The sequence below is a fragment of the Symphodus melops genome (genome assembly GCF_947650265.1).
Source record: "Symphodus melops genome assembly, chromosome: 8".
Taxonomy (NCBI): domain Eukaryota; kingdom Metazoa; phylum Chordata; class Actinopteri; order Labriformes; family Labridae; genus Symphodus; species Symphodus melops.
In genome coordinates this window covers 3,604,066-3,618,798 of record NC_136698.1, presented here as the reverse complement: position 1 = coordinate 3,618,798, position 14,733 = coordinate 3,604,066, and the positions used below count along the sequence as shown (strand labels likewise).

Genomic DNA, 14,733 nt, shown 5'->3' with positions numbered 1-14,733 from the left:
AACCCAGCCTTGGGTTCATATGGGGGTGTCCCAGGTGGCAGGTGGCATGTTTGGTAGAAGTAGAGGGATGTTTAGGTTGTTGAGATTAAACATCTTATTTAAATGGTAGTTTAAGTATTTACTGAACTGAAATGGATTTTGACATGCTTTTAAAAAAACTTTTAGGATTTAGCTGCTCCGTACGGTGCTTAAGCATGATTTCCCCTCCTCTTCAATTCTTGCTGGCCTGTTCTCTCACTGCTCCAAGACCAACTGGGCCAGAGGACAATGACCTCTTGTACATAACGGCATCATACGACACATGCATTTCTACGTAATTATGAAGTACGCTTGGTTTACTAGACCGGACAACTCAATCAACATTGGAGAACATTACAGAGAACTCGACAGCAACCGTGACTGACACTCTGGGATTTCTCCATAATCAAGATTGTCCACATTGTGGACCTGTGCTTGTGCATGAACTTTACCGTGCTGAAGCACACCTCTTCAAAGCCAAGGAGGTGAACGCAGCACTCACACAAGTCAAATAAACTGGGCTTTGGGTAAAGTGTGCTTATTCCCAGTACAGATTACATATAGTGTGAGGCTGTCCTATATGCAGGCAGTCACACAGCAAACTCTCTCTCACACACACACACACACACACACACACAGCAAATGTTCTCACACACACACACACACACACACATCCCATAAACACGGCACAGGTTAAAGCCTACACTCATCTATCATTGTTGTCTCCACATTAGATCAAAGCTCTGAAATGCAGCAGGCGTTTCTCTTCCTTTGAGTCCTTGAGTTCAGTGCTACGGGCCATTAAGCGGAAGCTGGAACAGTGAAGGTCCTAGTTTGGGTTTCATATGCTAATTGTCATGACTGAGGGTGCATAATGAAAGCTGTCTTCACGCTAGTCCTTGTGTAACCCCTTATTCTCAGAGGCAATCTCTGACAACCTCCTCAGAGTTATTGGCTGTGACTTTCATACAAAGTGACTTATCTGATCCTGTGAGTGTCCATCATCATGCCAAAATGTGACTCAGAGAAGAAGTCAAGAGGTTAAAGATGTTTTCCCTTTGACTACTTTTCAGTCTGTGAGTGTTTTTTTTCTGCTGAGTTCTTAAGTGAATCCCGTGATCACTTCATGCAGCTGCTTTGAACATGGGGTCCTCAGCGAAGAGTTTCTCCACCACAGATTCTCCTACAGCAGGGGGCGTGCACTGGGCGGAGACTGCGGTGGGGAAGGCCTCAATAGAGGGCTCCATCCCTCCTGGGATCTGGGGGTCAGGCTTTAGGGGCAGAGTGACTCCAACCTCAGGACCAGCAGCGGGGACATCGGGGAAAGAAGGCAGGGTCATGGGCTGGTCAATGGAGGGCAACACTCTAACCATACCCTCTGGGTGGTCGTGGCCAGCTTGTTCATGAGTGTGATCGTGGTGATGATGGTGGTGTTCGTGCTCGTGCAGGTGGGCATGCTTGTGGTCGTGGTCTAGAGCGATCTCGTGGTCGTGCTCATGGGTGTGAGTGCCGTCAGCATGCTTGTAGTTGTGGTGCTGGTTGGGGAAATCAGTGGTGTGGTCGTGTGCCTTGTCATGGTGAGCGTGCACATGGTCATGGCCTTGGCCATGTCCGTGGTCATGGCCATGTCCGTGGCCGTGGCTGTGGCCGTGGCCATGTCCGTGATCGTGGGGGTGGGAGTGTCCGTGGCTGCTGCCCCCATGTGTGTGGTCGTGGTCGTGTGTTGCTGCTGCGTCACCGTGAGTGTGGTCAGTCACATCGGCCATTGTGTGCAGTTTCTTCTCTCTATCAGCGGTCTGCAGGACACAAGCAATTTCAACATTGGGTATTTAAACTCTGTTTTCTTTACGAAGCAGCAGAATTAAAACGAATAAATGGCGACAATCGAAACTCTTCAAGATACGCAGCACAGTGAAGGGTTAACTAAAGATGAGGAGTGACATATTTTTCTGTTTTTATTCACATTTGCAAATAAAGACGTGAAGGATGAAGGGCTGTGTTTCATCAACCGTACTAACTTACATGTGAATCATCCTTTTAAAGACAAATAATAACAATAATAATAATAATAATAATAATAATAATAATAATAATAATAATACATTTTATTTGAGGGTGCCTTTCAGAAAACCCAAGGTCACCTTACATACAAGGAGACACTGAAAAAATTACAAACAACAATACAACAAATAAAGAGCATTTATTTATGCTCTTTATTTCAACACATACAACTTCCAAGATGATTTCTTAAATGACTAATAATGAAATGTTTTCACTGCCACAGTTTAAAGTGTGTAAAATTGAAGCGCAAAGAAGTCTACTAGCAACCTGTAGCAACCTAGCCCTGATAGTTAATGCTAATTAAGTCCAATCAATGTATAAAATCATGGGGTGGCATTGGGGATGACCAGTTTATGCCTCACTGGATCCTCCATGACTACTGCTGAAAAATCCAGGAAAAGCCATCCCATAATGATCTTATGGTGTTTTTAATGCATGAAAGCTGGAGGCTTAATGTTCCTAAAGTTTGAAAGGGTTCAAGTCATCTTTTTTTCTTCCGTGAGTCACATGTCTTCAGCTCTAGATTTCATTATTACTCATCAAGCTAATCCTTGTGATTTATCAAGACAGAATAGTTAACGTGCATTTCTTATTGATGACAGAAAACAGTCAGTTTACGTTTTATCTGAAAACAGTGAGTCTTACCTCAGGCTCATAGATCTCACACCACACAGAGGTTTCAGCGTCACCAGTGGGAGAGTAGACGAGGGATCCCTTACAGAAGCCCTTGTGCTGGGGAGAGAAGAAGAAAGGAATTAGGGTTTTATTTAGGTAGAATTTGTTTGATAAACTACAGTTCAATAGTTGAGAGTTATCCTTTACTGTGAGTGAAAACACACTTTCTGATATGACCAAAAAACACAATAAGAGAAATGCATGAAGAAAACTACCACTTTACATGAAAAAAACCCAAGATAAAATTGTTTTCAAAATTCCTTTAAGTTGCTGCCTTTCCCTAAAAGTGCAAGAAAAACAAACCTGAGGTTAATAAACCTACTCAATGCGTATTTAAAGGACGGGAAAAAAAACTTATCATTTAAACTCAAGAATCCATTAATAATAAGCAGTTCCAGCATACTGTGATAAAATAAGTTTCTCAAGACTCACAGAAAACTCGCAGGTCATGAGGGGGCAGTTATCAGCAGGTGCGCTCTTGGTGCAGGTGGTCTCCTGGATGCCGTACTGCACGAGGTAGTACCTGGCCATGGCCATCTGGATGCACACACAGACACAGAAAGACACTTTGACAAAGGAGCAGGCACAGTTATATCTTTGTGTAGGAGTTGCATACGTATCATGGTTTCAGACTGATGGAGGAGCAGAAGAGGTTGCACAGAAGATATGGGTTAAAATCATTATGCCAGGATGTATTGCATATCCAGTATTTGCCTTCGATGATTTTGATAAGCGACTCATATAATAAAAAATTTAATCCCAAGTTGAAAAAATTCTATTAATGTCTTTATATTGCTTCTGGTTCATTGATGAAGAAGCCTGAAGAGCATCCATCCTCCATCGGCTTGACTGTCTGTGGGAATTATTCAGTAGAATTCGGAGCCTTGCCTGTTCTGAATATATGATATGCATGATGTAATACATAGTATGAAATCTTACTCCGGAGGTAGCGCGGCTGATTTTCAGCAGAGCGAAGCGCTTGTCCAGCCCGCTCTCCTTATTGAACTTCTCCAGGGACAGAGCGGCAGCTTTCTGAACCTCAGCGCCGTCGATGGAAGTAAGAGTCGGACATTGAGGACATTCCTCGGCAACACGAGCTGACGGAACTAAGCAGAGGGATTTTTTAATGTGCACAGATTATAAGAGTGTTATGACCCAGTTGAAAGTAATATGTTGTTGTTTATAATTTTTTACCTGGTCTGATAGTGCAGTCGTATTTGTAGAGACGCACCACTCTGTGTGGCCTGTTGGTGTAAATAGCAACTTTGCACTGACCATAAACCTGAAGAAGAAAAACAGCACAATAACAAATACACGTAAGTTAGTCAAGCAAATTCCTTGACAAGAACTTAAAAGGACTAAAAGAATAAAACCTGTGTTTCCTGTAGCCAGAAATTAATCAAAATGTGCATGTGTGTAGCGTTTGAAAACATTTTTGTATGTGTGTGAAAGAGTGAGTGAGTGTGTTTGTCTTACTGGTATGGTGTATATGTAACGAGGCTTGCAGGTCTTCCAGTCCTTCCTGCTGAGGACGCTGCAGTTGGTCTCTACGACATCCATGGTCAGGTAGAAAACCACGCCAGTTTCTGCCTGTGACACACACACACACACACACACACACACACACACACACACACACACACTCAGGGTAAACTCTCAACATGAAAATATCTCACTTGAAATTACCTTCAACAATTTCTTGATGGAAATGATTTGTAAGTTCGATTGCAAGATTCAAGCCCAGAAATGAGTTCTGATGATCAAGTTTGGACACTTTTATGACTCAGTTAAACATATATATATATATATACAATCCATTCTTCCAGAGGTGACCTTTACCACTATTAATAACAACATCCATGGTTATATAATTGGGCTTTCCAGTAGTTGAAAAAACAAAGGGGTTTGCCGCCAAGTAAGGGCGTGGCCAAAGGAGTGGCATGAGGCCTTTGAAATCTGATTGGTCACCAAAAATGGCAAGCAAGAAATGTAAACATGGGTTTCTCAAATGGTTTACACTAATGAGCCGTCACCAGCGCAAATCTGATAAATCCCAGCCCGAGTTTTGGATCATTTTCAACCAATCAAACTTATTTGATACAATAAAATCGTGCTGTGTGGGACCTCAGACGGTATAAAACAACATATCATAGAAAGTAAACTTTTGTTTTACAGGTAGCGAAGTACATGTCTATAATATGATTTGCTGTTTGTCTTGACAGCTGGCTCTATATGACATTAAACTCACATGTGTCTTCATGTGGACGTTGGACAGGCGGTGCAGGCTAAGGATGTAGCCCTCCTGACGGTCCTGGTTGATCTTGGTGAGAGCCAGCTGGGCTGCAAACTTGGCCTGTGCGTCTTCACATGAGCCCTGCTCCACAGCGCCTTGCTCCACCGGTGCACTGTGGACGTGCACGCATCCCAACGCCAACAACAGCGACAACAGTGCACAGTGCTTCATGGTGACGACTCTCTCAAACACTCTGAGATGCCCAGAGAGGGATGGGGGCGAACTTTTATATCTCGCCACTGTAAGCACACCCACTCTATTTTTTCCTCTCTCTCTCTCTGTAACACACACACTCACACAATCACTGCCCTTCCTGTAATCTCAGGCAAATATAGCCATTGACCCCCACCCCCTCTGAAACCCCATTGTCCTCTGTTTTAATGGCGCATCAGTTCATCTATCAGCCAATCAATCGGCGACAGATCAGCCCTGCAGCCATACTCTCTTCTTTAGGACCAATGCTCTGTTTAATCTACTCTGAAGGCAGCTTGAAGTACAGAAACGTTGTCTTTACTTACTGTGATAACACAGAAGTGATCATTTCAAACTTCAAGAAAGTTGTAAAGTCATCAAATGGAGGTAAGTATTCAACAACACATTTGCCAGACCATCATATCATCCGGTTCTTTGAGTTTCTCAACTTTAGCTTAATGCAGTCGTTTCTGAGGTCAAAAGAAGAACTCATATATGACTAAAGTATCAAAGATTAAACCTTTATGGTGTAGAGTGCATTTCAGGCTTTAGCACAATCATGAACTTTGACCCAAAACCTTTTTTTTGTCCTCACAGATCTGCAGCTGCACTGTGAGATCTGCACTCTGCGGGGATACTGAACCATCTGACCTTTGTCTGAACAAAATAAACAACCCATGGAATCACCAGGCTACAAATCAATATTTCTCGTGCACTGAAAGTCTCTATCTGGTACATTTACGTAAGATAGAAACACGCACACGCTATTAAAATTAGGTTTTAACAACTGTAGGCAAAGTACAGAGAGAGACTTATAGAGACCATGATTGTGGTTTTATTTGGGTCATATTTTGTGAATGTTTATGCTTTTTCAAAATAAAAGAACATGTAAAAAATGTAATAACATGCTTGTTTATGGTAACAATAAATGAGTACATTTTTTAAACTTAAACGTTGAGGTTTAGAAACCATAATGAGTAAAGCTAAGCTCTACGTGTGGACATTAGTATCGTAAAAGACTCTTAAGGACAATGTGCTGTTGCTGGAAGAGTTATTTATGAAGCTACAAGCAGAGACACAGGCTCTATGAAAATTGTTTCAATGTATATGTTATAGAGGGCGCCCCCTCCCTCCCGCTGGTTTAAGTGTATAGTTGTGATCATCTATCTGTTACCGGAAGGATAAAAGTTTAATCCTTTTCCTAAATGTTGTTCTTAGAAATCTGACTCCTCTAAATAATTACCTTGAATCTCTCTGCGCATTCTTTTGATGGGATGAGAGGAATGACTGGAGGCGTCTCTTTCAGGTTAACAGAGTTTATTAATCTGATGAATCAAGAATAGAAGTTACAGAGTCTCTGGGTTCAACGCTACGTGTCCCTGACAACAGACAGATACCTGGTCAGTTTGCGAAGTCTGAACCACGACTATCTTTCCCTGAACCCTTTTATACATTAGACAGAGATTATCTAACCAAATTATGCATTTGAGAATGTGCGGTTTCCTTCCTCCGATTGGGCAGCTTTCCAAATGTTGCGCCTCCTGATGTTTGGTTCCGCTTCTCTCATTGGTGCATCATACTCCCGAATCCTTTGTCCTTCTGTAGGGGAAGACACATCCTACCTGTTTCTTTTCACAACCTGACATCTAGTCTAATAATCATTTCCTTTTAAGCAACAAACCATTTAAGTGATTAACTATCAAGGTCCACTGAGCCTATCATTGTGGGTGAGTGATTAACTATTCAGGGCCTTAAACTAAACCTATGTTTGATTTGGTGGTGAGTGATTCAGTTTAAAGGGCCACATCAAACACATGTTGGAATGTGCACTCACTTCTGCAAGCCCTCTTCACAGAATACCTTAAACCTCTGAACTAAAATCTCAAGCAATTGGATTAAAACACTTAGAGTAAAACATGATATAATATAAATGTGAGCAACAATCATTCATACAATGGATATCTAATCATTCCTTTGTATTTGGTGATCAAACCTTTAGTCAACAATACATTATGGCAGTAAACACTTTGATTATAAGCAGAAAGAGGCCTAATATTCTATCATACCCTTCAGTCACTTTACAACAATGCACACTGAAAAGTGCAGTTTGGAGACTCCCATGTAGAGGTCTGATGCTACGTAATACTCCTATATCATGTACCAAATTATAACAACACACACGCTGAAACATGGAGCCATGTACAAAAACAAATAATTTCCTAAAATGTTTTCTGAATCTGTGAAAAACAAAACAAAAAAAGGTACCGTGTAGACTCACACACAGAGTCCAATAACGTGCCGTGGCTCCCTCTGCTCCTCGCTTACATTAAAGTGAGCTGGTTCTATGGGACGGACAGAGCTATATATATAAGTTTACATAGGCTATATATGATATGTAGCAGCCTTGTGGTCTGCTGCATTTTTAGCATTAGCAAGCTATAAACAATGCATTCTAAACATGCTATCGATAGCATGTTAGTTCCCAGTCAGAACATGAGATTTGCTCCTGAACCTGTAACATCTTCTCAAAAAGAAAACAAAAGAAGGAGTTCGCTAGAAACCCAAACAGCTTCAGAGGAATCATCAGGATTAAGATTTATTACTATGACATCATATGAAAAGTACAGTCAGTCATCAGCCTTTTACTTAAACACTTCCTCATAAAACCACAAGATGGTGCCACAGCATTTTAAAACATCTGCACAACAACTGACAACATGGTTTAACACACAGAACTACGTATGTTCACGATGAGTCTGTGGTAAAATCATCGTAAGGAGAAAAAGCGAGGAGAATCATACTACAGATGCAACTGAATATTTGGAATAGGACTAAGTTGTAACTTTATATACGTCTCTATACAGAAAACTCTACCAAGCAAAGCAGAGCAGAGACAGATCTCTGACTTCTTTTAGTTGATTTATTTTGATGGTCAGAGACTTGTCTGGAAGAATCAGAATGAAGAATGGACAAAAGGAGGAACACTCATGGCTTTCACAACTTCTTTAAAGTTGAGAAGACCTTCATACAGCATCACAATCAATGAATTAACTCAATGACAAGCTTTAGATTGATAAATCTTAAGAACTCATTGACAAATGACTTCAAACATTGCATTTTCAGCCAAAAGAAAACACACATTGATTATTTTTACATTAAAACCTTTTATTCAAATACATCTTGTTAGTCACTTGTTGCTCCACCAGGAAGTGTCAGAGCTGAACCCAGCCTTGGGTTCATATGGGGGTGTCCCAGGTGGCAGGTGGCATGTTTGGTAGAAGTAGAGGGATGTTTAGGTTGTTGAGATTAAACATGTTATTTAAAAGGTAGTTTAAGTATTTAGTGAACTGAAATGGATTTTGACGGTACATCTCCCTCCATACACTCGTGCCCTCAGGGCTCACTCACACTAGGAGTAGTTGCTCCGTACGGTGCTTAAGCATGATTTCCCCTCCTCTTCAATTCTTGCTGGCCTGTTCTCTCACTGCTCCAAGACCAACTGGGACAGAGGACAATGACCTCTTGTACATAACGGCATCATACGACACATGCATTTCTTTACGTAATTATGAAGTATGCTTGGTTTACAAGACAGGACAACTCAATCATCTTGGAGAACATTACAGAGAACTCGACAGCAACCGTGACTGACACTCTGGGATTTCTCCATAATCAAGATTGTCCACATTGTGGACCTGTGCATGAACTTTACCGTGCTGAAGCACACCTCTTCAAAGCCAAGGAACGCAGCACTCACACAAGTCAAATAAACTGGGCTTTGGGTAAAGTGTGCTTATTCCCAGTACAGATTACATATAGTGTGAGGCTGTCCTACATGCAGGCAGTCACACAGCAAACTCTCTCTCACACACACACACACACACACACACACACACACACACACACACACACACACACACAGCAAATGTTCTCACACACACATCCCATAAACACGACACAGGTTAAAGCCTACACTCATCTATCATTGTTGTCTCCACATTAGATCAAAGCTCTGAAATGCAGCAGGCGTTCACAGCGGCTCTGATTGGTATCTTAACCTGCATGCTGTTCCACACGTAGCCTCATCACAGCTTATTATGGGCCGCCATGGCTGACTTAGTGACCAGGACTATAAACAATCACAGCAGCAGGCGTTTCTCTTCCTTTGAGTCCTTGAGTTCAGTGCTACGGGCCATTAAGCGGAAGCTGGAACAGTGAAGGTCCTTGTTTGGGTTTGATATGCTAATTGTCATGACTGAGGGTGCATAATGAAAGCTGTCTTCAGCTTGTGTAACCCCTTATTCACAGAGGCAATCTCTGACAACCTCCTCAGAGTCTCCGGCTGTGACTTTCATACAAAGTGACTTATCTGATCCTGTGAGTGTCCTCATTTGAAGAGTATGGTGTGACTGTGAATTTTTATCTTTGTCTGTCTTTTCTGCTTAAAGTGGTGAGATGATTAGATCAGGGAAAGTACAGATAAGAGGAACATAAGAGTGCAGCAAGAAGTGCTATCTATCCATCCATCCATCCATCCATCCATCCATCCATCCATCCATTAAAATCCTATCCTCTGACAGACTAGCAGCCAGTGTAAAGACCTCAGAACTGGACTGATGTGATCCATTTTCTTGGTTTTGGAGAGGACTCTAGCAGCAGCGTTCTGGATCAGCTGCAGTTGTCTGACTGACGTTTCAGGCAGACCTCTACAGACGCTGTTAGAGTAATCAAGACGACTGAAGATAAAAGCAGGGACAAGTTTTTCTTCGTCCTGCTGGGACATAAGTCCTCTAATTCTTGATATGTTCTTCAGGTGATAGTAGGCTGATTTTGTAATTTCTCTCTTTTCAAAGTAATGCCAACAGACCTTTTCATACAGGACACAATAACGAGTGCCCGATCTCTAACCAGTTATAAATCTGAGTAATAGACAGCGTCCAGAGGCGTTAGAGTTAAAGCTGCAGCATGTCATACAAATGACATCACACTCGTGTACCTAAAAATAGCTTTCACACTCAGACACATCCTTTAATCTTGAGATCTCCTCTGGGACTTACAGCCTCTTCTCTCATTCATGCTCGTCTTTTTCTTTTATCATCCACGGGGTGAAGGTGAAATGGGAGTTTTAATGGCCACGTTGTCATGGCATAGCCCAGGTTGTTTTATAAATTGTAACATGCTCCCCTGCAACCACCCTATATCAACTGCAATTCAGAATAAGATGGCGAACTCTCCATACATCATCTGTTGTTGTTTTTTAACAAAAGTTCATTGTAAACGAAGCAGTAAACAAGCCAAGTCTGACAGGAGTAAACGATTAAAACTCGACGCTCCTTTCATAGCAGAGTCATGCCTGACAGCTATAACTGGAGAGATGTAATTATTCTTCTCTAACCGTCTGTGAAGACCAATGAAGGGCGACAATCGTCCCTCCTCCGAGGAGACGTGAGATCAGTGGGGATGAGGAGAGGTGTTAAAGGGATAAATTATAGTGATTACGCCACTTAACAAAGCCATTCGCTGTCATCTGTTGTGGTTTACGAGGGTCTATATCCACCACCCATAATGCTGCCATGGCTTCTCTTAACCTTTGGAGCCATCAGTGTTAAAGTAAATGTCATTAAATACACACACTAATGGTTGGCTTTCTCCTCACATGTCACTTGCAATGTGACTAGTCTCAGTCTTGTTTTGGCAAGCTGTGTTTTTTTGCACTTGAAACACAATATGCTGAAAACCTCTAGCAAATCCCCCCCCCCCCCCCCCCCAAAAAAAAACTCTCTCTTTCTTTATCTATACAAAGTAGAACACACTTCTAGTTTTCATCATGAGCAGAAAGTGGTGATCTAATAAAATGTTGAAGTGCAAAAAAAAAAAAAAAATGCATTCAGTGCTCACTTGAGGTTGCTGCAATAGCCCCAGAAGTCCAATACATACCCACGTTAAACTGTCCATTTTTACCAGCAGAATTAAAGATGTTTACAGCATGGTTTATTTACAGCTCATTCATTTATCTGCACACCTCATACAGGGTATTACATTTTTCTGTTAATATCAACATTTAGGTCCAGAGTTATGCAGATTGGGGTTGAGTTGACTGACAGGTGGGTGTGGTATAGCTACGTATTTGCCAGGAGGCTTAAGGCCCGCCTTAGCTCCATCATCAAACATCACCAAAGTTATGTGATCTTAACACAAAAGAAGGAAATGTGCGTTTTGTTAAGCCCTTTTTGCCCTCCAGTACTTTGTATCAGTCGCATGACTGAACGCTAGAAATGGACATACAGGGATCCAAAACAATAAAAATAACAATTAGGCAATAGGTGAAGTCGCAGTGGCCATGACATTTCTAATACAAACTTCTATTCTTCCCTGGTTGTTATTTCTGTCTTTAATCTCTGTTGTTTAGCATCTGCCAAGTCAGTTCTGTCAACAAGTCTTACCCAATGCCTTCATCTGTGTGTGTATAGCTGCTGAGGCTCCTGATTAGATACAGTTCTGGATGAAAAGGCCTGCTGAGAGACAATGTTGGCCTCTCAGCTGGGATGTGTATGAACCAGGAACACGCAGAGCCATCATCACCATGCTGCTGCATAAGCACAGCCTCTGGCGCTGTAATCATATCCTGCTGTTTGAGTGAAGGTTGGTGAGCTATAGGTGACTGTGATTTAATATTCATAATCAACCCCTTGATGACAGAAACAGAGAGCAAGTACACAAAGCAGCATACGCATCAGCTTTTCAATACTATGGTAATTCTATTTAAACTAATTCAATGTTTGAAAAATAAAAATGTGTGCGTACATTGTTTGGACATGATGGCATGCCTTTGTTTTGCAGGAACACACCAAGTAACACTTTCATCCTGTCTAATGAGTCACATCAAACTAACGACAGAAATCACAATATAGGTCAAAAAAATAATTGTACCCATAGCCCAGTGCTAACAGAAACAGCATTGTTGCCTGCCAGTTGAGGTGCACTTCACGGTGTATGTCATGCAGCCCCTCCACATATTCAGTCACACATGTCACTGAAGTCTAGTGATATACGAACTTTGCTCATCACGTGCGAATAAACCACACCAAACAATAACGTTGGCGGGTATTTCCCAAATGACCAAAGGTCCCAAGGTAATATTAAACCTGTGCAAATAGAGTGTCAGTAGTTGGTCATTGGTAACCATGGACACAAAGCAGAAAGAGTGCAGGATAATGTTTGGGTTGCCAGGATTATCATCTGCACTTGGTCTGATCTATAGCCGAATTTGTGCTGAGACAGTATCTATTTTTGGACATGAAACATTTGTTGCCATTTAAAAAATCTGTTTATTATCACTGACTTGGACATGAATTTGGACTGTGGCACCAGTTGGACCAGCGGTTAGCTTTCTTCCCCCCAATTCACAGAAGTTGTGGTTCTTGAAGCAGGTAACCTAGGGCTCCTTTCCTCCCCACTCTCTTCCCAGACTTTGTTCTCTATCCACTGTCCTATCCTCTGAAATAAAGGCATAACCATAACGTTGCGAAACAACTGTTGAATGGTGCCCAGAGTGTCATATTATGAAGCTTGGGGCCCACAAACCAAGCTGCTGAGTTGACAAGTTAGGAGTGAAGATGTGGTGAAGACAAACGTCTTAACATTTGAACTATTTACGTTTCTGAAGTTGTACGAAACAGCTTTGAACATTTGCAGCACAAACAATTTCTCTTCTATTAAAAGAAGAGTCTGAATGTCATCCACACTGTCTAGAAATATATATTGTTTTGCTAATGCACAACATTTCGCTTTGAGAGCCCTCTGTAAAAGAACATGGGCTGTATGTTGTTATTTTAGATGTGGAGTTGTTTTTGTGTGAAAGAGCATTTCTGTGATGGCAGATGATGATAGGGAGCCAACACATTTATCTGCAGACGGAGCATTTGTCAAAATCACAAAACAACCATTATGACCTCAGCTTTGATTGCAGTCAATTCATGCCAAACTGTTTACAATCATCCTTTCCTTCATAAAGGGAACCACTGGCAGACCTCTGACTCTTAAATGTCCACACATGCTGGTTACAAATCACAACGGTATGTTTTTGCTCCAGCTGCTCTCAGACTATCAGGGAGAGAATCCAAGCTGCTTTTAGGCTTCAGATAAAGAAAATATGTTCAGAACTGCAGATTAAGGTATGAGGTCATGTGTTAAGAAAGTAGCCGAAGGGAGACAGAGAGAAGGAACGGAGGAGGAGATGTTTTACTTCAGGCATGCATTCATCACAGGTTTGTCAAACTTTTAATGTTTCATCTGCTTGCTTGCACAGCTTGGCCTCACGCATTTATTACCCGGAGGGCGAGGCAGGTGTTATATCTGTTTGTCCTTAAAAGTCAAGATGAAGGAGAAGAACCAATCGACGTACACAGCCGTTCTTTGTCCATGTGAAGCTCTGGCTCTATGTGCTGGCTCTTACTAACAAATGGGAGCTGGATCCTGTGTGAGAGCAGTCACCTATACTCTCCAGAGAGTGTTTTAATTACACCTCCATTATCTGTACCGTTCATCCCGTTTGGCTATTGCTATTCACAGGGCTACTGGCCATTTAGGGTAACCAGTTACCCTACGAAGCACGTCCTTCGACTGTGGTGAACCTGAATAATGTGTGTGACTTCAATGTGTTGTTGGTCTTAAGTGAATTATGGTCTGCACTGCAGCATGCAACATCACCCAACAGATGCACAAACTATAAGATAAGATAATCCTTTAAAGCAGGACAGCAGAAAAAAAAATCACACAGTGCAAAATTAAATTTGATAAAAATATAATAACGTAAAACAGCAGAGTGAAGTGCAATGACAGTCGAGCCTCTGAACCTTCCTGCAGTGAGGTGTCCACTGCAACGTACTGCACGACAACAACTCCTTCAACTTAACAAATTTAACAGGATGTCTGTCATTGCTTTCCCATTATAACGTTTTCTAAGTTTTTCTAGTTGTCCTTCATCTATAGTAAGGAAAACAATGGCTCGCATACTTTAATCCAGGTTCTCTCTTTCAGTGAGTCAGCACCTTTGAACTCTCTTCCTAAAGGTACTTTTCTTCAGTTCATAGCAAAATGAAAGACGCCAAGATGTGTCAATACACACAAGCATGGACACAGGAAGAAGGTAAACTACAATTACATTTTTTTCTAGAATGTGCTGGATGAGGCTCCAGGCTGTTAATAATGCTTGTTTGTATAGTTTAAGTTGCTTAATATAAGGGACCTTGGTCCTTCCTGCAGTGGGGGGACTTCATAGATCTTCAAATCCATATGCCACGCCACCTCCTTCAGACGAAAACACCTTCTGTTTTGGTTACATTGATCAATCTGCTGAAACATTTTCCTGGCTTTTCTCCCTCCCTCCCTTTCTGTTCTGTTCTTTTCTCTCTCTCCCTCTCTGGTGTGATTGGTCCGTTCTGTGTCATTGTAATCGCTGCTGGGGGGTGGAGACATTCACAGCCTGCTGTTTC

The 14,733-nt window shown here is 41.7% G+C and overlaps 1 protein-coding gene across 2 annotated transcripts; it reads right to left on the bottom strand.

The window, feature by feature from the left end:
* Positions 1-452: 452 nt before the first annotated feature.
* Positions 453-5,321, bottom strand: LOC306828785 (fetuin-B-like). Of its 2 annotated transcripts, none has more exons than XM_079351439.1 (7): positions 5,003-5,321; positions 4,231-4,344; positions 3,949-4,036; positions 3,677-3,860; positions 3,187-3,277; positions 2,725-2,811; positions 453-1,814 (listed from the first exon to the last, which is right to left on the bottom strand). In XM_079351439.1, exons 1-7 carry the CDS (start codon positions 5,216-5,218, stop codon positions 1,143-1,145), a joined length of 1,452 nt encoding a protein of 483 aa, XP_079207565.1. In that variant the 5' UTR covers positions 5,219-5,321; the 3' UTR covers positions 453-1,142. The 2 variants fall into 2 exon arrangements, with proteins under 2 accessions (XP_079207565.1, XP_079207566.1); XM_079351440.1 differs by having other exon boundaries at positions 3,187-3,291; positions 3,694-3,860.
* Between the last annotated feature and the right edge of the window lie 9,412 nt (positions 5,322-14,733).

Excerpts from the sequence above, each read along its gene's own strand:
- LOC306828785 (XM_079351439.1), bottom strand. The coding sequence starts at position 5,218 with ATGAAGCACTGTGCACTGTTGTCGCTGTTGTTGGCGTTGGGATGCGTG. Across the intron at positions 2,812-3,186 it reads TCATGACCTGCGAGTTTTCT|CACAAGGGCTTCTGTAAGGG; the intron begins GTGAGTCTTGAG and ends TTCTCTCCCCAG. Across the intron at positions 1,815-2,724 it reads GTGAGATCTATGAGCCTGAG|ACCGCTGATAGAGAGAAGAA; the intron begins GTAAGACTCACT and ends TGTGTCCTGCAG.